Here is a 25,215-nt window from a genome sequence, read left to right as displayed (position 1 = left end):
CGGGGCCTCGCGCTGCGGGCGGAGCCCTTCCCTCAGCCCGGCTCCTCCCGCCGCGGCCATGGCGGAGCGGCGCCGCTGAGCGCTCGGCCCATGGCGGTTCCCGGCGCGGCTCCGTCGCGGCTGGCGCTGGCCCTGGCCGCCTTGGCAGCGCTGGCCGCCGTTAAGTATTACCGAGACGCCGAGGCCGCCCGGCAGCAGGTAACGGGACGGCGGGTCGGGCTGCTCCGGAAATGGAGGGCGGAGCGCATCCGCGATGGGGCTGAGGGGAAAGTGAGGGTTCGGTTGGCCGCCCCGCAGCTGTGGTGGGAGCTGGAGTGAAGCGGGCTGAGGGGTGGTTGGACTGGAGTGAGGGAACTGCGGGGCTGGGGGGTCCGTGATGGAGGTGAGGGGGACATATGAAGTGGCCATAATGGGACTGAGGGGTCTGTCGTGGGGCTGAAGTGACATTCACACAGCTGAGGTGGACGTCATGAGGCTGAGGGATCCATCACAGCACTGGGGTGGCCATCACTGGGCAGAAGGGTCACAGAATCACAGAATGGCCAGGGTTGGAAGGGACCTCAAGGATCACGAAGCTCCAACCCCCTGCCATATGCAGGGCCACCAACCTCCACATTTCATAGCAGCCCAGGATGCCCAGGGCCCCATCCAACCTGGCCTTGAACACCTCCAGGGATGGACGGGGATCCACAGCCTCTCTGGGCAGCTGTTCCAGCACCTCACCACTCTCTCTGTAAAGAACTTCCCCTGACATCCAGCTTAAATCTTCCCTCCCTCCACTTCAAACCATTTCCCCTTGTCCTGCTGTTATCTCCCCTTTCAAAGAGTTGATTCCCCTCCTGTTTGTAGGCTCCCTTTAAGTACTGAAGAGCAATGAGGTCATTGCTCTTCTCAGTGACATCCAGTGATGGAACAAGGGGTGCAAGCTGGAACATAGGAGGTTCCACATAAATATGAGAGAAAAAAAACTTCATCACAGTAAGGGTAATAACAGGATGCCCAGAGATATTGTGGGGTCTCCTTCTCTGGAAACATTCAAAACCCACCTGGATGCATTCCTGTGTGACCTGATCCAGGTGCTTCTGCTCTCACAGGGAGATTGGACTGGATGGTCTTTTGAGGTCCCTTCCAATCCCTGACACTGAGGGCTCCATCGTGGGGCTGAGGTGCCCGCTGTGGTAGAGATGGTCACCAGGGTGATGGCAACGGTTGCCATGCTGAGGTGATTCCAGATGTGCTGTTGGCTCCCAGTGGGCTGTGAAGGCAGCCAGGGATTGGTGGCCACAGAATCAGTGTTGTGGCAGGTTGTGACTGGGCAGTGCTGGAGATGAGAAAAAATGTAAACAGAACAAAGCTTTTAATTTTTCTTCAGCTCGCTTAAAGCACGTGGTTCTGGTTATTGGAGTATGCTCTCCATTCTTATGGACTGATAGATGGTACTGTCTTAACGCCTGGCCCCCACGTTCCCTTCCTCATATTCTGCTGCCTTCACTGCTCAGAAATGTTCTGCATGTGTGGGACATAACTGATTCTCTTTCTGCCTCCAGCCCTGTTAAGCAAATTATCGTGTCGTTTTCCTAATGCTACAGCAGCAGGTGGTCTCACCAGCTAAAATCTTTGTTGCTCATTTGCCTTCCATCCCTTGAGGTCCGTCTCTGTGAAGTGCAAAAGAAGAGAGAGGCTCTGAAAGATTCATCAGCAGGGAATCATTGATGGGCCTAGGATGTGGCCCATCTCGTTAGAGCTTAGCACACAGCCTGCATGGCCTCCTTTGCAGAGGAGGTTGCCATTGCGCACAACTTATACACTTGGCTGCACTGTAAGGATGGTGCAGGATGTGCCAGGCCCAAGCAAGCTCTGGAATCTGGTCCAGCACTTCGTGACATAACCCTGTCACCTGGCTCTCAGCTAACAGGGCAGCTGCTCAGGAAAACGTTGTGTAGAGCCCCATGTATGTTTGTCCCCATTCATCTGGAGAATAAAGGCATGGTTTTGGCTTTAGAAACATGGAAATTCCTGAATGGGTTGCTCCTCTCGGTAGATAAATAACCCTCATATTTCTTTACTCCTATTTGCAGCTGTGGAGTTCCTGTGTACTCTTCTCCACATTCCATGTTCTGTACTATTGCCTTTATTCAGTCATGTCTGAGTCCAGATCTCTGGTTTGTATTCCAGTATCTTTGCTTTTTTTTATCTGCTCAGTCCTGAAATCACCCTGGGAGGCTCTTAAGTGCTTCTGTTGCTGCAGATGATGGGAGCACAGCCTTCTGGGCTGCATTACTGCTGCTTTTGACTGGCAGGTAACAGACAGGAAAATAAACAGACAGGAGCTGTGGGGATGAAAATGGTGCAGCAAACAATAAACAATTGAACAGCAGATGACAATATTTGTCCTTTAGGTGTTTACTGGTGTGGCAGGGGAAGCTGCCCCAAAATGAGAGACCAGGTGAGATCTGCTGGCTTCCAGTGATGCAACTGGTCTGTCTTGCTGTCTCTTTCCTTCACAGCAACGTGGAGCTCTCTTGCCCTGCCTGCAAGTTGTTCTTTTTCTGTCAATGATAAGTGCTGCAGAGTGGAAAAGTCTAGCAGAATCTAGCCTTTCTGGGGCCATTTCAAGTGAGACTTTGCATTTCAGTGCATGCCACTGCTGTTTGCCATTGGGGGATCTCCATGTGGGCTTTGCAGGCTGTCCCACCAAGTGTTACAGAGGGAGAGACTGAGGCACAGGGATCTTACAGGAGTGTCTGGAGAAGGTGGTTGAGTTGTGCTTCCTGATGTATAGGTAGGTAGTGATACCTGTGGAGCAAGGAGCCAAAATCTTGGCCCAGTCGTGACACAGGAGACAAAATCCTGCCAAGGGATGTTAATGTTTTCATTTGATCACTGCTTGTGGTCTGGAAAGAATGCAAATTAACTCTGAAGCTGAGATGCTCAGAATGAGCGTCTGGGAGAGGAGTGATCCTCACTTCCCCTTTCTTCCCTATGTAGGAGCTGGCGCTGAAGTCCTTGGGCAGTGAGGGGCTGTTTCTCTTTTCTTCTCTGGACACAAACAACGATCTGTACCTCAGCCCAGAAGAGTTCAAGCCGATAGCTGAGAAGCTGACAGGTTCGTTTCAGCTCTCTCTGCACAGACTGAGCAGAAGCAATTTTTATTGATGTCTTTATTTTTTCTGGGTGCTGTTTTGGGTCTTGCTTACATGAAGAGAGACTGCTCATGAAAAGGCTTAAGCATGAGATGCTACTTTCACAAAGTTCAGTTTTTGTAAGACTAAAGGTCCCATTTCTGGCCTAGCAGAGCATGTAAGTTACTTTGTCTGGAGCTTATAGGAGATTTGGGATGGATAAATGCAACAAATACAGCTCAGCCTAGGCTAGGCCAATACTGTTAGTGAATCCTATTTCAATCATATGCTTCTCTTGCTGCAGCATTCTCTCTCATAGCAGCTGTGAGAGGTCGTGTTTGAAGGCTGTGTCAGCACATAGCAAATGTCTCTTGGTGGTGCCAAGCAGGGGGAAGCGTGGTGATGATAACATCCAGCAGAACTTAACAGTACAATTGAAATACAGAGAGTTGTTTGCTTATGTTTAATGAATTGACTGAAGCACATGTCTTTTCCTTCTTAGATTAGATGAGAGTGTTTAACAGCCGTGGAGTTTAGAGTGTCATCCACTGAAAGAAGGGCTCCCCTTTAATTCATGTAGCAAAAGCCAGGTGTGGCTGCAAGTTCTGGTGGGTTCCCCATTGCAGGCAGTGTAGTGACAGCTGGGAAGCTCCCAGCGCTCCTAAATTAGTCAGGAAAAATGTATAATCACTTTACCATGGTTTAAGAGGGGAGGGAGGGGAAACAGCTGCCTTAATTTCTGTTTCCTTGTTTAGGAGTTACTCCAGTCTCAGACTTTGAAGAGGATGTGCCTGATCCAAATGGGGAGACGTTGTCCATTGTGGCTAAATTCCAGCCTTTGGTCATGGAAACGATGACAAAGAGCAAAGATGGCTTCTTGGGAGTATGTATCCTGCAGGGTGTGTAGGGCCAGAAATACCAATGTAACCATATACTATGGGCTGGTAGCATCACCAGGAATGAGCACAGGCAAGGCCTCTCTACCCTTGAGACAGTCAGCATCTTCTCTCAGTTTAGTGTCACCAGCAGACTCACTCAGTTAGCTTCAAATCCTGCATCCAAGTCATTGATGGAAACAATGAGAACTGGCCCTAAAATGGAGCCCTACCACCAGTGATTGGCCACCAGCCCGGTGTGACCCCGTTTCCTTTACCCCTTTGTCAGCCAGTTGTTCACCCATCGCATTTTGTCTAGCTGTGTGCTTTGACCAGGAAGCTTGCAGCTCTCTGCAGTGTTGTATTGTTTTCAGTGCATTCAGCCCCACTGTGTCCCAATGAATGAATGCTCTGCTCTTCCTGGGAAGCTTGAAGCAGACACCAGAGGTGGTTCCACCACAAGCAGTGATGTTGTGCCCTGTTCACTGCCTCCCATTTTGCTCACATAGTTGAAAGCTGACAGAACTATTTGATGGTGTTCAGGGTGGTGCAAAGAATTGAAAATACGATATTTTTTTTCTTTCTCCTCTTCAGCACAGTTACCTCCATCAGCATTGCTGTGTGTGTGAGGGCTGTAGGCTGGGCTCTGATGTTATCTTTTGACAGATCTCTCACGTTGCTCTTTCTGGGCTGAGGAATTGGACTGCTCCTGTATCCCCTAAGAGTGTGATGCTTGCCAGACAGTTTAAAGCCTTTCTTCCTCCAAAGAATAAACTTGATCTTGGCGATCCGTGGTGGATAATTCCTAGTGAATTGAACATCTTCACTGGATATCTTTCCAACAACAGGTTTTACCCTCCACCTCCCAAAGGCAAAGAGGTGAGATACGAAATTTGATTCACATTTATCTGAGAGGTGGCTTGTATGAATGCGTACTGCTTTAGAGCCCAGATAAATTGAATGGACGAGGCTATTGCGTTATGTCTCACTGGACTTTCAAAGGCAGCAGGGTACAGCCAGGAGCACTGTCTTCTAAACCAGAGGTAAAAACTGAAAGCAGGCAACATCTCAGGGTATCTGTCATTTGTAAGGCTGACTGGAGGAACTTCATTTTGCTTTATGACTTCTTAGTCTAGTTGTAAAGCCAGTGTGGGTGCCCAAATAGGTGTCCCTGATCACATAGCTGATACATCTTCACAGTCTGTGTTTATTGATTGCTTACTCACTCTTAAGGAGTATTGATTAGATACGGCTTCGTGGATCAGTTTAGCATGCTCATTCACCCAATTGGGATAATGGAATCTTGTGAACAGCAGGAGTAGCATTAAAAAATGTGGAAGATGGATTTATTTTTAAAGAAAGCCTCTGGCTTTATCTCCTTATTTTGTGGCTAGGTAGGACTCCAAGCTAATTTTTAAGTCACAGCAAGTCTCCTGTTTTCCTGATCTGATGGGGAGTTGTTTTGGAGCTGCATCTGACCTGTTATTATCTGCGACAGGCAAAGTGCTGTCATTCTTACTCTCTTACAATTCTTGCCATAGATCATAATCCACAGGCTTCTGAGCATGTTCCACCCGCGCCCCTTCGTCAAAACCCGCTTTGCTCCCCAAGGATCCGTGGCCTGTATCCAAGCCATCAGCACCTACTACTATACCATAGCATTCAGGTAAGGGCGTGGGGCCAGCCTGTTAGAGAAGGGACAACTTCTGTTTTGTACCATATCTCAGGGGAGTGGAGAAGGCTGCGATGTGCCAGAGAGCGTGCGTGTTGCTTTGTACGCAGTCCTGTTCCCAGACTAGATGAGATGTGCCCTGGCTGGAGTTGGATGAGAGCAGCTGTGTGTGATGCTTTCCTGAGGCCTGAAGGTAGCACCTGTGTTCTCCCAGGGTCACAGCATCCCTGGTGTTGTCCAGGTGGAGGACAGCAACCAGTATGCTGTCACACTTGACTTAGCAATGTGTTTGATTGAAATTCCGAGTAGGAAGAGGAGGGATAGAGTGTTTCTCCAAGGGAAGGGAGAATTCTGTGGAATTGTTTTCGTGTTTTACTGTCTCTGTTAAATACAACTGTTACTTGCCCAATTAGACTGGAAGGAAGACTGAGGGCATCTGAGTTTGTTTCTGTGTTTCAAGGGCTCGTAATGTAATTCATCCTTGCTGAGTGTACACTTATTGCCCACTTCCAAAAGGTATCAGTACCAGCGACACTGCTGACCCTGGGAATCTGCTCCAGTTTTACCTTCTTTGTTGTGTGACATGAAAAGCTTTTTGAACCGAACCTCTCTCCTTCAGTTGTACTTTCTGGTGCCTGCAGATCACTTCTCTCTGCTGTCCTTTGCAGTGCACGATCCCTTCCTCCCAGCTCTGGAGCTGATGGCTCCCATCTCGTTTCAGGATCCATGCTGAGTTCCAGCTGAACGAGCCACCAGACTTCCCCTTCTGGTTTTCCCCAGGCCAGTTCACAGGTTACATCGTCCTCTCCAAGGATTCTTCCCATGTGCGAGAGTTTAAGCTCTTCGTCCCTAACAAGAGGTACAGCAGTTTATTTTGTGTGCTGAACAAACCTGAGGTAAATGAAGCCCAGGGACTCTGGGATCCTGTCCTGTACAAAGCAGAGGTGGAGACAGTGCATGGGAGGAGGCTGGTGGACTCTTTTTATTTGAAAACATGGGTGCATTGAGAGCCCTGAGCAGAGCACTGCGATACATGGTTATCCCTGGCCTGTACAGGAAAGACAGGTCTGCAGCCTGATAAAGCATAAAGGCTTTATGCCTTCTGTTTTGTTTGCACATCCTTCTCTGCTAGTGTTCATCATGGTTGTCATGTTTTTCTGTAGGTAGAACTGTTCCCTAAAATGGATCCGATGCAGTTTTTTCAGGAATGCTTCTGCTTATCAACAGGTGTGAGGGGGGAGCATCAGGCCTGGGAGAGGCAGAGAAGGACAAGGACTGAGGAGGGAGGGAGGGACAAGCTGGGCAGAGATTACAGGAAACACAGGGCATGAATGGGGCTAAGGGATTGATGTCTTTGTATAACCTGACTGTAATGAGAATCCAAGTCTGAGCTGTACTGTGCCACACCACCTCAGAAGGGAGGTATCTGCAGCCACTTGGGAAGACAGAAGGGAATGGTGATTTTAAATTTTCCTGATATTGCCCTAGAGACAGACAGCAGCCTCTTCGTTATCAGCACTGCTTCAGGCTGGCTGTGATCGTCTGATCTGTCCCTGCAGCCCCTGCTTGTGGCCAGGACACTTGGAGAAGTGCAAGCTTTCTTGCAAGCTGCAAAGGCTCCTTGTGTGTCAGCTGGATGAACTGATGCTTTTCTGCCAACTCCTTGGAAAATCTGAGTGAAATGAGCTTTACAGTTGTCTGTAATACCGGCAAATGCATCTCTGCAGTTACTGAGAATCCCTGACTTATTTTAGGGTCTGATTCATTCACCAGGAACTGTCCCTTTGTACTTGGAGCGTGGAAGGGGTCTGAAGAGGCAGCAGCCCCTGATGATCTCAGTGCCTGGCTGAAAGCCCTGAAGTTCAGCAGAGTCTGATGCACATGCTTCAAAACATTTCTGCTTGTCGTTTCATTTTATGGTACAGTTTCACACCAGCTCATTCCCGATCTCTGGCAAGCAGCTGAAAGTGTTCTAGGGGAAAGGAGCCTCAATTCTCTTTGCCTGTGATGGCAGGAGAGAAAATTACATTTTAAAATCTTGGTGTCTCTGTCCTTATGGCTCTGTCAGCACATTCAGTAGAGCAAGCAGACACTTACAGCTCTGCCAGAACGCCTTACAAAAAGCCTTTTGCTTCCAAAAAAAAAAACACTTTTAAAAGTTCAGAGGGATCAGAATGTGCAAGTTAAGTGCTGGTTAAGTGCTGGTAGGGAAGGATGTGCAAATATACCTCTCTCTTCTTTACTTTGATGTTACTCAAATGTATGAATGCATTTGCCTGAAATGTTGGGTGGGTGTTTGGGCCCTGAGCCAGCAGGGATCTACCGTTGCTGATCTTGTGCAGGAAACACTGTCATCTCTAAGAACCTACAGGTTCTGAGCCTCAGTGTGGGCCAGTGAAGAAGAGCATTAGGATTTTCCATGCACAGCTTTAGCCTTGGGTGGCTGAACATTCTGGATTCAACTTGCAGGTCTCTGAATGTTGATATGGAGTGGCTGTATGGAGCGAGTGAAGGCAGCAACATGGAAGTGGATATAGGTTACCTGCCTCAGGTCTGTAACCACACTCAGTCCTCTGTGTGCATGCTGGATCTTGGCAAGGATTTATGCTGCCGTGTGCCTGAGCTGCATAACCTCAGTTATCCTTGCTACTTAGAGCTTTCTGTCGAATGCTTCAATATAATAATATATTCTCTGTTGATCTGTGTATGTCCTTTGCAGCAACGTGACTATACACCCCTCTGTTGGTCTCTGTGGGTTGAATCTTAACCTCCTGGAGTCACATGAATTTGTCTATTTTTAAAGAGTTGACTGGCAGGCAGAAGGGATGAGGGAGCCGAACGCAGGCTCTGAGCCCAGAGGGCTGTATGTACAACAGTGTGTCTGGATTTAGAAACTGCATGAGCTTATTCCTCTATTTTGTGGTAATCCCAGTTCTTGGGACAGGAAACATGAGTCAGAATTTTGAATACCTGAATTTAACAGTCCCATTTTCTCCTGAACTAAATTCCATGTTTATTTTTAATCAGCAAAATTAGTGAAAGCAGACTTAAAAAATAGTTTCCATTGTACCAGAAGTCTGAGCTACAGGGGAGCTCCTGAACAGCTTTCTTTGTTGCACCTTCTTGTGGCTATAAGCACACACTGTATAAGGGCTTTGCTGATCATGTGAACAAGATTAGCTCTGCAGATTCTAATCATTTTGAGGGTCTGATATGCCACAGTCAATAATCTCCAATCAGAAGATGGCAACACATGATGAACAAATCTCATACATTTCCAATCTAGATTGCACAGGCAAACAATAACTGACAGAAATGAAGTTGCCTTCCTGTTATTCCCCAATAAAACAAATCTACAGTTGTTCAGGTGCAACTCCAGGAGAGATAGGTCTCTATCTTCATTAGGAACTGTAAAGTCTTAATTTGCATCTTTATCCTGTCCTGGTGTATAGGAAAAACCCATAGCTGAATATCTACAATGTCTGACTCTGAGCCTCTTCTCCTGCAGATGGAGCTGGAATCCACAGGGCCCTCAGTCCCCTCTGTGATCTATGATGAGAATGGAAATGTGATTGACAGCAGGGATCCCTCAGGGGAGCCAATTCAGTTTGTCTTTGAAGAGATAACCTGGCAGCAGGAAATCTCCTGGGAAGAGGCAGCCCAGAAGCTGGAAGTGGCCATGTATCCATTTAAGAAGGTAAGGAACAGGCTGTACATTTCATTGGCGTGTTTCACTGAGGCAGGTCATTTTTACTGAGATGTTCAGTCACTTTGAGGACCAGCAGAAACCAGAGGCCACAACCTGATCAGCATTCAGAGTGGTATGAGCAACTCAGTGTGTGCTCCCTATGCTGCTGCATCCTACAGTGACCACAGATCTATAGCATTGGGTTATATAGAGAAACTATTTAATATGACAGTAGCCTGTGGAACAGATGGCAGCTGCTGTCACTCCTTCCTTGGCCAAGGAATGTTCCAATGACTGTCTCCTTGTGCTTGAGCTTGCAAATCTCACTTTCACCTGCTCAATTGGTGATAAAATTCCCTGCATTTGAGTAATCGGAACATTTTCTGTGCAGGGTCCTTCTCAAACATTTTTTTTAAGTTGTTTCAGGGAAATTTTGTGATAAATATCCCAAGTTCAGGTTTCCCAGCCTGCAGAGGCACATCTGGAGGCTGTCTGCAGTGTGTCAAGTTGGGTGTGCAAATAAAAGCCCACTTGCTATGAGGGGTTTGTTACAATCTCACTGTATCCTCAGCTGTTTGTCAGACCTGAGGGTAATTTTATCTTCCTGAACGTTTCCTAAAGGAATGATATGGGTCACATGGTAACACAGTTAATGCTTCAGACTTGCTATGCCTTGCTGCATTCTGCTTGAGCAGCAGTAACAAGATGACCAGCTGAAAGTCAGCAGGAAAAGAGATTGTTCTTGCCAAAGAAGTGCCTCCCTGCTTCGCGTTGTCTCTGTAGTGAGGGAAGATGAAAATCCCCCTTGGGGAGAGCACCACAGTTAGAATTTGCTTTGATCTATGGGAACTGCTGTGGGTCGTTGTATGCCCTCTCTGGGGTGTGGAAGATTTGGTTCCTTCAGATCCCGTTTGTATTTGGGATAGGCTGTTCTTTGTTTCTTAAGTCTCCTATCTGTCTCCAGGTCTCCTATCTTCCCTTCACAGAAGCTTTTGAGAGAGCAAAAGCAGAAAAGAAGCTGGTGCACTCAATCCTGCTGTGGGGTGCCCTGGATGACCAGTCCTGCTGAGGTGAGGGACTCTCCCACAACAGCTGAAGGAATGATGTACCTCATTCTGGGTCTGAGAAGGGCTGGGTGTCAGGAAGCTGGACAGGGAGCCAGTTGTAAATGTTATGTTACTTATTTTAGTGCTGCATATGCCTGGATAGAAAAGGGCTGGAAGTGGGGAATTACTGATCAGAGCTTAGATACCCAGTGTTGAGATTAGATCTATTAGAGAAAAGCCCTAGGTAGCTCAGTAATTTAGGTGCCTTTATTGAGGGAGAGCTGTAGATTTGATCTTCCCTCTTCCCTTCTCAGTCTGCTTAGGTAGAGGCAGCATCTGCAGAGTTAGAGACACTGCTCTCTGCTTTGTCCCTGACACCTGCATGGGAGAAGCCAGAGCCAGGCATGGGCCTGGAATTGTCCTGCTGTGTGACTATTCCTCCGTGTGCCCAATAACCTGTGTGCTACAGAAGATAGGAGTAATGTTTGGGAGAGGTGTGGATATCTTTGTCCTGTCTGCCTTTAAAAACTCTCTAAGCAGATTGCTCTGCTTAGCGTGAAAAGCAAGAGGCATTCAGGGTGAGTGTGCAGGGTCTGATCTTTTTTGAAAAGCACCAAACCAGTCAGCCCCTGTGACATTCCTGCCCTGGTCCTTGTGCTGTTTTGCAGGTAGGTGGGATCTGCTCTGGTGAGTCTTCTTTAGCAGCAGCATACACTGGAAGCAGTAAGCTATGGAAAACTGTCAACAGAGGGGAAATAAGACTGTGTGCCAGGTTAGGGGGAGCCAGCTGCTGCAATAGCTCAGCAGTGGCATGAATCGTGGCAATAATCAGCCTGGGAGTCACTGCAAACAACTGTCTGCCTCTCTTTGTGTGCCAGGTTCGGGGCGAACTCTCCGGGAGACTGTCCTGGAAAGTTCGCCCATCCTCGCCCTGCTGAATGAGAGCTTCATTAGCAGCTGGTCACTTGTGAAGGAGCTGGAAGAGCTGCAGGTGAGTGTCACTGCCCCTTCTGCTTTCTTTGTGTTTGGTGCTGGTGAACGCAGGTGGTGCTTGGCACAGAGGTGCTGGCAGAAGAGGGGAGGTCACACCTTTGCAGATGAGGGATTTTGGTTCCAAGCCCTGTGTGTTCTAGTAACCATAGTGGCAAAACAAACACCAAATAGAGGCTGGCTAAGAAAATAGCACAGTCATCCCTTTCACTCTGTCATGGTGGTGGTACAAAAAAACAAACCAGATGTTTCACTGTTCCCAGATGCTCCAAGCCCTGTCCAGGGCTTGTTGTGCTATTGGCAGGCTGACTTTTCTGTAATCCAGGAAGCAATCAAATACTGTCTGACTCCTGGATCTCCTGACTGCATCTTTCCCCACTCACGAGTCTATCCCTCGGCCTTTGCTGAAAGCAGGGGTCAGTTACAGAGCTGGAGATGCTGGGAAAAACTGGGGTTGGACTGTTCATGTGCCTGGGAACTGCCAGTAATGGGATGATTTTATTATTGGAGGAGAAAAGCTGCAGCAGAAGTGTGAGGGTAGGGGGACACTTGCAAGGGAACAGTAAAGCAGATCATGAAAATGGAGGCAGCTACCATGTTACAGAGTGGCTCTCATGTTAGGTTTATTCCTCCTGCTTTCTTCTGCTAGTTTCGGTGTATACAAAGTGTGTTTCTTTGGGGTTCCTTTACAGACAAACAGGGAGAATGAGTTCTACAGCAAGCTGGCTGACCTGCACCTTGAAAAATACAACTTCCCTGTGGAGATGATCATCTGCCTTCCCAATGGCACGGTGGTATGATCATTACCTCTTCAATTTTCTTGGTTCTCCCCACCAGAATGTACTCTCATCTGCAGAGCCTGAAGTGAATGCCATGCTCCCTCAGCCATTCTCTGGCTCCTCAATGCTTTGTAGGACTGTGTGCTGTTCTCCTGGATGACACAGTGACTCTGTGGGACCCCTGTCCTGTTTCCTTTGGGGAATGGAAGGCATTTTAAACACAAGTGCTGGTTTTGCATGTAGGCTGGTCTGATAGCATGCACCCCAGCAGTCAGCATGGCTGGGCTGCCATGTGCCAACTTGCACTCATTGCTAAGTTTCACACTTGTGTGATTTCTCCCAAATCACCTTCATATTTTTCTTAACCTAAATGAGGGGTCAGCACTCTCAAGGGAAAGAACAGACTGTTGTCTTTTGTTCATCTTTGTCTGACTGTGAAATAGAAACCTGAATCCTAGATGCTGAATTAGCATTTGCAAAGAATTTGAGATTCTTTAAGAGTTGTTGCAGTCTTGTCACCTGTGCCATGGCAGTGGATGGGAGATTGTGCTGGCCTTTAAAGTCTTCTCATCTGTTTTCTCTCCTAGATTCACCATATCAATGCCAACTACTTCCTGGATATTACTTCTATGAAGCCTGAAGATGTTGAAAGTAGTATCTTTAGTTTCTCATCCAGTTTTGATGACCCTTCTACTGCAACTTACCTCCAGTTTCTTAAGGAAGGACTGCAAAGAGCAAAAGCTTACTTGCAGAACTAAAACCAAAGGCACCCAAATGCCTCATGGAGTTGGCCAAACACTTCAGACATCCGTTTTGATTGCAGCAGTTCTTCCTCATCTTTGTGCCATGCACTGATGTTAAGATGCAGACAATTCCAGGACTGGGGCTTTTCCGTGGATGATCTGGAGGTGTTGGCTCAAGGCTAAATTTTCAAGTGACACCAGTTTATGTCATCTGCCCTTTTGAGTTCAGGCAAGTTTTTACAGGAGTGAAAATACTTGGATCTATAAACATTCTCTCTGCATACATCTTGCCACCCACCCTCATATTCTTCCTGTTCAGACTCTGGGATGAAACTCTTTTTACAGCCATACCAGGAAACATCTGATCTCAAGGGCTGAACTGTGTGTTGAGTTACAGAGAACAGCACTGCTGTGATGACTGAACAATCGTGATGCACACCCTTGCTGTGTGGGCAAATGCACAGAATCCAATGCAGACAGCAAGCTCTTCCCTGGGCAGCTGGTGTGTGCCGTGCTTCCTGCCAGCAGCACTGAGCTGTAAGCTGCTCTGTGGCGTGGATCCCAGTTCTTTGTGATAGCACTATTGACAGCAGTGGCAACCTGTGTGTAATGGGACTGTAGCTGATAATGTGTAGGCGTGGAAGTAGGAAGATCTAGCTGCAGTTTGATCTCTGAAGTAGCCTCCTCCCAGCTTCCTGGGATGGTTATCCTGAGTGACATGGTGCAAAAGCTGAATCACTCACAATCTTTGCAGCTGATGGAGATGGTGAGGTTGATGTGGTGCAATTAGGAGTGGAGAATGGGACATTAGAGGTATGGTGCAGCTCAGAGATGTTAGGTATGGATTAACTTGGGGACTAAGGGCCAGAGCCTCTGGCAGCGAGCTCCACCTGTCCTAGGGTGTGCCTGCAGGCTATGGGACACTAATGAACTGTGCCCCCTTCCTGTTCAGACCAAAGCTACTCCCACCCCACCTGTTTTGAGAGCTTGTTCTCCCAGTGTGTCATCAGCAGTGACAAAATACTCAGTGCATGTTTGCTCTAATTTTCCAAGTCATATACCATGATAAAGTTACCTTTAGGAAGGGGAGATTCAGCCTTATCCTGAGAGCAGTGACTGGTTTAGAATGGATCAGTTTTAAAGAAACTGCCAGGAGCATTTCCCAAGGAAGGAACTGTTTGGACAGAATGCCAATTGCTCTTATCTATAAACATCCTGAGCAGTTGTTCCTCCTCTGTACCAATGGCTGACTGCACAGTGAGTGAAATTTAGGGAAGGAAAGGTAAAAGAAATGGTGTGTTAAGCACATTCCTGGAGATAGGTGAGACAAAACATCTTCAAAAGATGGCTGCAAGCAGCCCTTTCTATTGATGCTTTTTCTGCTCTCTGAAGCACAGTTTTGTTGGACCAAATCCAAAGTTGGGGGAAAGGGGGGTACTTTCATTTGGGCATCAGGACCTGGAAGGGATGTTGGGGTCATGATTCACAGAACCACAGAAGGGATAAAGTTGGAAGGGATCCCTGGAGTTCATCAGTCTGAGTTTAGATGGACCTTTGAACAACTTAGTGTAGTGTAGCTAATTGCCCTAAGTGAGATTAATTACCTGTGGGATGTTTCCTAGTACTGGCTTTTTAACTATGCATTAGTTCCACACTTTTCTAGCCCTCCAAGTGGCCTGCAGTTATTACAGGTTTGGATTACATACGGGCAGTGCTTTTAGTGGTGGCTGTGGAAAGTGTCAAATCAGCCTCCAGACAGCATTTAAAGAGACCAAGCTCCTGTCACCATGGCAGCTCAGCCCCCTCTGACCTTTCTGGGGACTTTGAACCAAGGTAAGAGTGACAGAGCACAGTGCCTACCTCCATCCAGCACCTTGGGAAGCACTGCTTTAGTGTTATCTTTTACAGAGTTAGTGTTAGCTTTTACAGAGCTTCACCTGAGGGTTTTTGTTCATTTCTCACTTTTTTCTTAGCTGCAGACTTCAGAGCAGCATATGTGTTTATTCATTCCATTTATGGTTTTGCATGACTGGTTTTGCAGCAGAAGGGACCAGAGAGAGCAGTGGCTGAGCACTCAGGGTTGTCTCCTCAAGGCTTGGAGAATCGGGTACAGGAGCAGTTCTGCAAAGCTAGGGAGCAGCAGGCACAGGAGGGACCGGAGCCCTTCTCCCTGGTGCTGTGAGCACAGCAAGAAGGGATTCGGCTGAATTGAAGCAGGAGGAGCCCAAACAGCCATCCTTTGCTTGGAGCAATCTGGAGAATCCTGGATACAGCAGTGTCCTCGTGTTAACTCACGAACCACAAGCCATCCCAATCAACCTGTCACCTTCCATCCACTGCTGTGAGTGGGCTCTGGACAGAAACTGTTACCTGAGGACTTTTTTTTTTTTTAATATCTGCCAAGCGTTTTCTCTTATATTTGTAATCTTACTATATTTTTCAGTAAGCTTGTGATATTCCAAAGGGGGAGGGCGATGCTGCTTTTCACGATCTCCTGTGCTTCGTGACGCTCTGGCCTTAAATCCACAAACGGGTCAGAGCCGATGTCTGCCAGCAGCATTTCGTGGGAAAGCAGCGCTGCTCCCCTCTGGATCTGCGTGCGCCGGTGCCGCTCGGTGCGCCGGGCTGTCGGGCCGCCTGTAGCCGCGTTCCTTAAAGCGATCCCACCAGCTCAGCCTCGCTCAGTCCTTGCCTGCAAAACAGCGGGTGGGGCGGGGTGGAAGGGGTGCGCTCCATCCCACGTGCTACCTACGGGCTCACGGCGCATGCGCGCGGAGCCGCAGCGGAAGTGCGCGACGGACTTCTGCTTCCGGTGGGCCTTCTACTTCCGGGCCGTGGAGGGGCGGCGCTGGGCGCGGCACGGCTCTGTGCTCTCAGGTAGCGCTGGGCGAGGGCGGGGCGGCGGGGGGGAGCGGCGCGTTCTGCTCCATCGGGTTGGGTGACCTCAGCGCTCCGTGCCGGCAGCGGCCGGGCGGCACCGCCGGAGCTCGGCAGCGCGCAGGGGACGCTCTTGGCCCGCCTCGGTCGCTGCTGGCGCGGCCCCGGTGCGGGAGAGCGCGGCGCCGCAGCGCGATGACCGCTGTCTTGTAGCCAGAAGCCCGCGGCGCGGCCCCGAGCGGCGTGCCATGAGGCCGGAGCGCGTCCCCGGGATCCGCAGCACGCAGCCCTGATCCCGCCCCGCTGACGAGCTGCCGGTGGCCGATATGGCAGCGGAGTCCGTAAGTACCGCCATCACCGATGCATCAGCTCCGCGCTGCTCCCGGCACCGCTCCCCACGCGCTGCCCCGCCGGACGTTCAGTTCAAAGCCCAGGGAGTTTTCGGTGCAATGGTGTAGCTCCTGTCTTAAGGTTAGCGTGTAGGTTTTGTGCGCGTAGCAAATTGCAGTGATAAATTCTTAATGGGGCTGCTGGTGAGCTGAGCAAAATAAGCTGTTTGGATTCCTGGCTTTCGGTGTGGTGTTTGATGCCCGGTCCCGTGCTGCGTCCTGTCAGAAAACCAATGGCAGAGCTGTAAAACTGGGGGAGGGAGAACAACCAAAGAGAGACAGAATTCTGATTCTGATTAAACTGATTCTTAGGAATCAGTTTAATTAGTAACCAGAGATCACAAAAACGCTCTGATTCTGGAAATGCTCCCTGTGACCGTTCTCATGGGCCCTCACTTTGGATAGGCATTGAATGGACTTGCTGCTTTGTTCTTCAAGAATTGTTCACAGTTCTGTCAGCACTGCTTTTAAAGATCATAGAATTAAAGGTACCTCCTTTAAATGCGATTTCTGGCTTTGTTTTTCCTCGGGGCTGTTCACATAACAACGTTTTCCTCCTTTCAGCACGTTTTTATTTGTAGCTCAGTGTCTGTTCCTGAACGCTTGTAGCTTTCAGTCCTGAAATAGTGCACTTGTGTTTAAAATGCCCCTCAATAACTGACTCACTGCCAGTAACATTCAACTAAAGCAGTTTGATAGAATTAGAACCTTAGCTATTGGTAGGTTCTCATATTCCTAATTAAAACTGTCTTTAAGCAAATAGAAAATCAGAGATCAGATTATACATGACAGCTCCCAGTTTAATAGGTCATAAGAAGGGCGGCTGACTTTGAATATTAACTGTGTAATGTGGCTTCTTTCAGACCATCCCCATTTGGCAGAACAAACCCCACGGCTCGGCGCGCAGCGTTGTCAGGAGGATTGGATCCAACCTTCCTTTAAAGCCCTGTCCCAGAGCAACCTTTGAGGTAAGCACGCTCATAATGCTCACAAGGAGTTTGGTGATTGTGGGTAGGAAGCAAAACAAGGCACTCTCACAGAATCACAGAATGGCCAGGGTTGGAAGGGACCTCAAAGCTGATGAATCTCCAGCCCCCTGCCACATTAAGGCCCCCAACCTCCACGTTTAATACCAGCCCAGGCTGCCCAGGGCCCCATCCAACCTGGCCCTGAACAACTCCAGCGTAGTTTCCACCAAGAAAAACTTCCTTGTTGCATTCCAAAACCACTCTGCAGGCAGAAAGCAATGTTCAGTTAATGGTATCTCAAAAAAAAAAAAAAGCTAATGGAAGATATGACTTACACTATTCCCCCTCCATGCTCACTGGCATAGAAGACAAATCAAAGCAACTTCTTTTCTTCTCCTCCTTTCAAATAAATAAATAAAATAAAAATAAAACTTAATAAAAATAAGGCAACCACATACTATGGGGACATGACTAAGTAGAAGAAAACATCAGGATAATTTTCAGTCAGCATAAATTGACGTTGTGCTACTGACATAAGATAGAGCCTCTGGAAAAATGTTCATGCAACTGTTTCCAGATGTCAGTCCCCATTAGTTCTCTTGACAGACTGTGGTTTGGATCTTTATTTTTGATGTGTCTTTGTGTTCAGTGTCAGCACACCATTGAGACAGAAAAAAAATAAGGGTAGTTTGTGGAAAGCTCGCTTGCTGGGACAATATGCTTAATGTCTTCTATGTGCGGATGAGCACTTATTTACTATAAATGGAGTGTATTTGAATTACTTTTATATGTTGATCTCATTGTGTCACTCGTGAACTGCTGTACCATAAAGCAAATGTATGTAGCCCAGCACTTGCAAAACTTTCATGTAGCTGCATAGTTAACTTTAAGGTTATTTTTCTTAATTTTATTGTAATTCCTGTGCTTGTAAGTGACCATGGTAAATGCTGATGAAAGTACCTCCTAAAATAATACCTGTGCAGAATTGGAGATCTGGTAGCTAGGGAAGGCAAACGTGTTGCTGAACCTCTGCTTTGTGTTGTGGCCTTGTGCAGCTGCTGAGCCTGTTTCCTAAGCAGTAAGGAAGGTTAATGGAAGCACTTGTGTAACTGTTTAAGCTCAAGGACTTGTAATGACAAAGTGTTGCACGTGGCCTAGGCAGTGTGTTAAGCAGTATCAAATATCCCTTGGTTGCTTTGCTGTATAGACTCGCAGCACAGTAACAGTGGGGCACCCAAGAACACACGTTGAAACCAGCAGAGTGGAGCACTACATTTCCATAGGGTAAACAGTGTTGCAAATTTGTTTGCTGGCTTGGTGTAGAGGAGAAAGGCTCTGACAAACAGTACAGTAAATCCAGAGTGGCTTCAGGAAACAGGACCACCGTTTCCCTCATGTAATTTTCTTCTTTGTAGGTTCTACCTAATGTTTCAGAGCTCTATTTAAATGATGTCCCTCCTGTCCCCACCCTGGCAGACATTGGGTGGATAGCAGCAGATGATGAAGAAACGTATGCCCGAGTCAGGTTGGTTTCATCTTTGTGTCTGTTGACCCTTATTTTTATAAAGTGGCTTCTTTTGTGTAGCACAGGCCAGAAATTGATCCAGTGCTCACGATCTCTAGTCACCTTGAGGACTGATGTGATGCCTGTTCAAAGATGTTTTTCTCAAGGGACAAGAAAAATACAGAGGTTTCCTGGAGGAATTCTCACAAAGCACTTGTGCTGTGTTTTACTCACTGAAACATCTGTGCAGATGAAGCCACCAGCTTATGGTATTTTTCAGCCTAGGAAGTTGAAGGGTTGAGCTCACAGGATCACAGAATAGTTAAGATTGGAAAGGATCTCTGGAGGTCATCCCTTGCTCAGGCAGGGACACCTGGAGTTTCCAGCAATGTATCCCAGGTGGCTTTTGGACCCCAAGAAGGGAGACTCCACAAGTTCTGTGTGCAACACATTCCAGTGCTGCATCTCCCACACAGTAAAGAAGTGCTTCCTGATGTTTAGATGGAACCTCCTGTGTTCCTCCTAGTGCCCACTGCCTCTTGTTCTAGCACTGAGCACTCAAAGTGAGTCCCAGTTTTCCTGGGACTGATGCATTTAGCCCTGAAGAGTTTGGTACTGTTCAGTGGAACCTTTGTCCTTTAAGCAGGACAACAACAGTAGTTATCATGTGAGAGATTAAATCAGAGGCAGAAGTGAATGGGTAAGTGGTGATTGATCCTGTGCACCCAGCATACTGCCCAGCATGGGGATACAGTTAGCAGGAGGGATGTGATCTGAAGCCATGGGAGCACACAGAGACTTCTGTCCCTATGTCACTTCACCTTATCTTGTGCTGTTTGATTGTGATTTCTTTGACTTTCTGTTCCTTGCAACGCAGAGAGACAGCACACGTGATGGCACAGCACATCCAAACAAGGTGTAGAGCACAGCAGTGTGAGAGGCTTCATTTATTGTGTTGAACTCTTGCTGTCCCGAGGGAGGGGCAGGGAGATGCTGAGCACTGTTGTGGAGGGGCTTGGATTCATCACTGACTGACAGCTCTTTGTCTTGTAGAAGTGACACTCGCCCACTGAAACACAAATGGAAACCGAGTCCCTTCACAGTCATACAGAGAAATGCTTCAGTCCCCAACCTGAGGAAGCAGGAAGAGAAGCTGCTGGCCTTGAAGAAGCCTGGTTTACCTGCACTGAGCCGAACGACGGAGCTCCAGGATGAGCTGAGTCACCTTCGGAGTCAGATAGCTAAAATTGTGGCTGCAGGGTCAGGTAGGAGCACAGCGAGTTTTCTTTTGTCGAATGAGAAGGGCTGTATTAGTGAAGCATCTTACTTCCTCCATACAGAGCAGACTTGTTACTGTTTCAGCAGGGCTGTCACTCTCACTGGTGTGATGCCAACTGAGTGCTGGTTCTTTGTCTAGATGTCTGCATTTATTTTGTTAGAGGAATCTTGTTTGTTTTTCAGAAGGACCAGGTGTTGCTTTGTGGCTGCGTTTGTTCTGCAGGCTGTTTCATCCCAACCACCTTGTTCCATGGCAATTTATGGTGTGTTCTTGCCAAGTTGACTATTGAGTGTGAGGGCCACATCTTGAGTTGGGTAGGAGAGACCAACAGCTCTTGTTTCTGTTGTGAGCATAGTCCTATTTATGTAACAAAGAAAGTACTTGGGGAAGAGCGTGGTTGATCTGATTTATTTTCTTTTTTAATCATTATTTCTTTCAGTAAACATGCATGCAGATAAGATTCATGTTTTGGCCATGAAACTGAGCTGTGAGTTCGTTCTTCCTTTCATGGCCTTGTGTGGGTATACAGGGTGTATACAGTTTATATGAGCTCTGGAAATGAGAAGATATTTGCTGGCATCCAAATCCTAGTAGTTGTACAAGTTGTACAAGCAGTGGCTGCTTGAGTTGGAAGCTAGCAAGGCCAGAAGTACCTGGGTATCTATTTGTGGAGCAGTCAGAGTGAAATTGTTGGTCTCACAACTTGGAACACATTGAAAAACAAACAGTTCTGCAAGCTGCAGGAATTGAATTAGAGGCAGTTTTTCTTAAAGGCTGCATCTCGTGTATGCAGAATATTTTGGCCAGTGACCAAGATAGCAGTTGTGTTACAGCTGCGAGGAAAAGAAGGATCTATAACTTTTCCATTACTTTAAAGCAACAAAACAAGATCGCACACCACTTGAACTGATGTCCTGCAGCTGTTTGTGGTGGGGGACAGTGGCTACAAAACTACCCTGCATCCGAAAGCAAACAGTTCCCAGATTGCCACTCAGCACCAGAGGACACAGCGTGTGCATGGGGCTGCATCTCGTGATCTGTGGAATGCAGTGTGGCTGATTGCTGGAGCCCCTGGGACTCACAGCTCTGATGATTGGTTATTTTTAGTTCAGTTCTCTGTGACTGAAAAGCATTTGAATGTGAAGCAGAGTTGTGGTGGTTGATGTAGGTGGAATGCTGGTTTCTGTATGGGAGCAAGGAGCTACATTGCCCTCAGCTCTGCAGGGAGTAGCTGTACAACAGGCTGTCACAGATGTGTGCTTCACAGGGCTGTGTGTGTCCTCTTCTCTCATTGCTCTGCTTCAGAGCAACAAAGAAATAGGAATTAAGAGCAGGGCAGATTCCCTGCTATTCCCCTCCCCAGGCTCTCAGCTCTCTAGCTGTCCAACATGCAAGTTAGAAAAGCTCTTTTTAATTCACTGAAAGTAATGATGAGGAAGATTAGAGATCTGGAGGGGAGAAAAATGATGTAATCATTCAGTACTTCTCTGCCCTCAACTCAGCAATGTGCCTGCTTACCAGATGGCATGTGAGAACTGTTCTTACTGACTTAAGTGTCTTCTGAGTTGATATGGGGAGAGATGGTTTAGGGTTTAACTGGAGCTCAGTAATCTGAACTACATAGCAGTCTCATTTTAGAAAGATTGATGTCAAAAAAAGAAACGTTGTGCAATCTGCTTTTACACTGTTAGAGAAATCTCTCAGCTGGTAATTAATAAGTATTGACAAGCATACTGTTGAGGCTAAGGGTGTTAGGGCATTAAACTGCAGGGTTGTTTTGTGGTGGGTTTTTTTTTCAGTGCAAGAAGGTTCTTTCAGTGAGAAATAGACTAAGCACGTCTCTGTCTTGTGCTGCAGCATCATGTCATAAGCAGCAGAGTGGCCATGGGGAGCAACACACAGGCTGTGATTATTTCCTTACTTTTATTCTTTAAATAACAGAAGGGTGGATGGCTCGTGGTGCCCTTGGGTTTGTATTCTGTTCTTTTGAGATAACAAAATAAAATATAAAATATTATTTAATCTTTTCACCTGTATTGTTTTCTCTTTCAGCTTCTGCTTCCTTCACCCCTGATGTATTATCTCCAGGAAGTTCGAATGCATCTTCTCCTTTGCATTGTTTTGGACCCTCTTTCCAATCCACAACATCCTTTGTCATCAGTGACATCACGGAGGAGGAGGCAGAACTCGAGAGCCCCGAGCTTCCATCAGTCTCCATGCTTTGTTCTACATCTGAGTGCTATAAATCAGAACCAAAGGATCCTGATGAGGAAGATTCTGTGTCTCTTTCCAAGGCCAGCAGTTTTGCAGACATGATGGGCATTCTAAAAGACATTCATAGGATGAAGCAGAGCAAAGACTTGTAAGTCTGATTTTTATTTTCTCTTTCAAAGTTTGGCATCCTTTTTTTTTTTTTTTTTTTTTTCCTTCTTTTTTCTGCTTTTGTTTGTCAGATCTTTGTAGACACCTGTGTGAGGATTGCTAGGTCACAGCCAGAACCAGTGATTGAGCACCAGGTGAGAAGGCATGGCTGACACAGGGAGCTCAGGTGCAAGCAATGTGTCTGAGTGACTGGAAGGGCTGGACCCTGGGTCCTCCTTACCCTCATTTAAGTGTTAGCAGCCAAGGGAGCAATGTCTCTCTTCAGAGATTGTGCTTTTCTTGAGCTGTCACCAGTCATTAGAAAGGGTGAGCCACGTTCTCTATTGCTTCCTAGGCTAAATCTTAACAAATACCCTTATAAGTGTGCTCTTGTCCTGGTAGAGGGCATTATCATTGCCTTCCATTGCTCCCCAACACCAGATGTTGTATTCAGCTCCTTGTTGGTACTGCTGTATGCTCACGATTCAGAGAGGAGGAACATCTCTTTGTAGTTGTCATGCCCTGCCCATGAGGGGCAGGAGGGGTGTGAGCAGAGTTGTGAAGACCCTGGTTAGATTAAGATTAAGATAAAACAATACTCACAAGTCTGGAGGCCAGCAACAGCAGCTGTACACTACAGTTATCTCCAAAATATTGGCACTTTAACATGTACAATCTGTCTTAAAGCATGTGGATGGACTACATCACCTTAAGGAATCAAAATAAGCTTAATGACTTTACAACTTAATGACTTTATGAGAGATGCAGCTTTTAAGAAGCCGAAATAGGTCTTACAATTACATGATCTTTTTGTCTTTTTGTTCCTTTTCTCTTACAAAACAAGCAGCACTTGTATATTTATACTGAGGGGACATAGCTTGTTAATAATGAGCAGACTTTTATTTTACTTACCTGTTATTAACACAATTGAACAAAAATGCTGAGGTTTGAATGCTGAGGTTTTCAGAATACCCCCTTCATCCAACACAATGAGCTCCAGGTGATGGAAGCCAACACAGAATGCAGCAGAGAAATACTTGCAGGTGTCAGAGCAGGGCTGCCAGCCACCAGCTGGGCTCTTCTCCTTACTAACACACCGTGTGTTTGTCTTCCATGTAGAAACAGAAGTTCTGCAAAGGAGGAAGACCCTGCTGTTCTTATAGCAGAAGTCTTGAGAAGAAAATTTGCCCTGAAGGAGGAAGATCTGACTCTGAAGGAGAAATGATGTTACAGTCATTCAGCTCCGTAAGCAAAAGTGTTAAGCTCACAGAATTTCCTCTACAGTAGCTGCCTTCCTAAGGATTGAACCTTTTGCCACTTTTATTTATTAGGAATTTTCTGCACTGGACACTTAAGAAAGACCCTCTGGATTTGACATGTTTTCCATGTGTTGTTATATTTAAGAGAAAAAAAAAAACCCTTTTTAAGATGGAAATTCTTTTTCCTCTGTATTTTGATGTTTGACTGGCTAAGGATCTTCTACAGAGTGCAGTGAGTGCTGCTGGATGATGTTCTTTCTGCCTACTCAAAGTCACATTAAAACTTTTTTGTTGTTGCAATATAAATGATCACCATTTCCAGTATACACAGACGTCACACGTCCAATTCTTTCTGTTCTGAGCATGGTGCAGAGCTGCTGAGAAAGCTGAGCAATGCTTCCCAGGTCTTCTGTGTTTGGCAGGCTGTGGGTTCACTGTGCTGAAGGATGTCTTCCTGATAACTTTGTCTAACCTGGTGGTAGAATGAAATTGAAGGAAGTGATGAAACCCTGAAGTCACATCCGAAGGCTGCTGGCTGGTTTTATTCCTTTCTGGGTATTTCTTAGCTCACTAATTATCCCCATGATTGCATGACAGAATGGCCTTTGTTTCTTGCCATAAATTTAAGACTTCATTGATGGACCTTGTATCATGCAACGTGTTTTATTTAGCACTGAGAAGGTATTTCTCTGGAAATCTCTATGAACTCTCTTCTACGCTCTAGAATGCACTAGGGGGAACAGTGGGAAGCTGCCGGGGCACCTGAGGGCACCCTGAGGAGCTGTGACAGTGCCCTGGAACACAGTGTGTGGCTCTGGGAGGCCTCCAGGATCACTAGGACGCCTCTGGAGCACACTGGCGAGCTGTGGGAGCACTGGAGGATTTCCTGGAGCACACTGGGTGGTTCTTGGAGGTTGCTAGATTGTGCTGACGCGTCACATCTCGGGCACTGAGGAGTTCTGAAAGTATTCCAGTGGGGCCTTGGGTACCGTGGGGGTCTTGAGAGTCCTTTAGGGTACACTGGAAGGTCTGTAGGGTGCCCTAAAATGCCACAGGGAGCTCTGGGTGTAGTCTGCTGTGGCCTAGAGTACAAAGGGGAGTCCTTGGGGTACCTGGGAAGCATTGGAAAGCCTGCAGTGCACCCTGAGGCTCAGGCACAGAGAGAGCTGTGTTCTGAATGGAAGCAAGGACTTCAAGTCACCTCCAGTTCTCAGCTCTCAGCTTGACCAGTGCTTTGCTGCTAGCCTTAGATCACAAGGCATACTGAGTTTTTTCTATCACAGCGTGAAGATGGTGATGATTTTTGCTTCAGTACATTTCCAGGAAATAAAGATAAACTGGGGCTGAGCCATTGCTACAGCTCTTAGATCTGTAGGACTGAAATGGCTGTCACAGCAACAGCCAGCTGCTCCTCTGAGTCTGTGCTTTGTGTATCAGAGTATGGCTCTGGAGGATGATTGTGAGATATCATGAAAGACAGGTTTGCACTTTCTTCATTAATACTGAATCATAAAGAGCTACCTTTATACACAACAGCTGCCCGCAGTGGTTGCATTCCTTCATTCTGTGTCTTTGAGCTCTCTGTGCAGCCCTGGAGCACAGGAGTGGGTCGCAATGGTGGTATGATTGGCTGGGAGGAGATTCCTATGGAAGGTTCCCTAAG

At 47.1% G+C, this 25,215-nt stretch overlaps 2 protein-coding genes across 4 annotated transcripts; both read left to right on the top strand.

The window, feature by feature from the left end:
• The first annotated feature begins 2 nt into the window (after window positions 1–2).
• SELENON (selenoprotein N) lies at window positions 3–15,589 on the top strand. The gene is made up of 12 exons (XM_085208695.1): window positions 3–198; window positions 2,989–3,106; window positions 3,878–4,005; window positions 4,664–4,876; window positions 5,539–5,663; window positions 6,391–6,528; window positions 8,139–8,220; window positions 9,178–9,366; window positions 10,322–10,427; window positions 11,282–11,394; window positions 12,086–12,187; window positions 12,760–15,589. Exons 1-12 carry the CDS (start codon window positions 91–93, stop codon window positions 12,928–12,930), a joined length of 1,593 nt encoding a protein of 530 aa, XP_085064821.1. The 5' UTR covers window positions 3–90; the 3' UTR covers window positions 12,931–15,589.
• A 64-nt stretch (window positions 15,590–15,653) lies between these two features.
• Window positions 15,654–24,194, top strand: MTFR1L (mitochondrial fission regulator 1 like). Of its 3 annotated transcripts, none has more exons than XM_085208702.1 (7): window positions 15,654–15,792; window positions 16,006–16,133; window positions 17,045–17,149; window positions 18,565–18,674; window positions 19,707–19,918; window positions 21,985–22,294; window positions 23,413–24,194. In XM_085208702.1, the coding sequence occupies exons 2-7, from the start codon at window positions 16,119–16,121 to the stop codon at window positions 23,516–23,518; spliced, it is 858 nt and encodes a 285-aa protein (XP_085064828.1). In that variant the 5' UTR covers window positions 15,654–15,792; window positions 16,006–16,118; the 3' UTR covers window positions 23,519–24,194. The 3 variants fall into 3 exon arrangements, with proteins under 3 accessions (XP_085064828.1, XP_085064829.1, XP_085064827.1); XM_085208703.1 differs by having other exon boundaries at window positions 15,666–15,792; window positions 16,010–16,133; XM_085208701.1 differs by lacking the exon at window positions 15,654–15,792 and having other exon boundaries at window positions 16,121–16,263.
• The last annotated feature ends 1,021 nt before the right edge of the window (window positions 24,195–25,215 follow it).

The sequence above is a fragment of the Meleagris gallopavo genome, chromosome 25 (assembly GCF_905368555.1).
Source record: "Meleagris gallopavo chromosome 25, MGAL_WU_HG_1.1, whole genome shotgun sequence".
Classification (NCBI taxonomy): domain Eukaryota; kingdom Metazoa; phylum Chordata; class Aves; order Galliformes; family Phasianidae; genus Meleagris; species Meleagris gallopavo.
The sequence above is the reverse complement of the archived record's forward strand: the minus strand, read 5'-3'. Positions and strand labels throughout refer to the sequence as shown.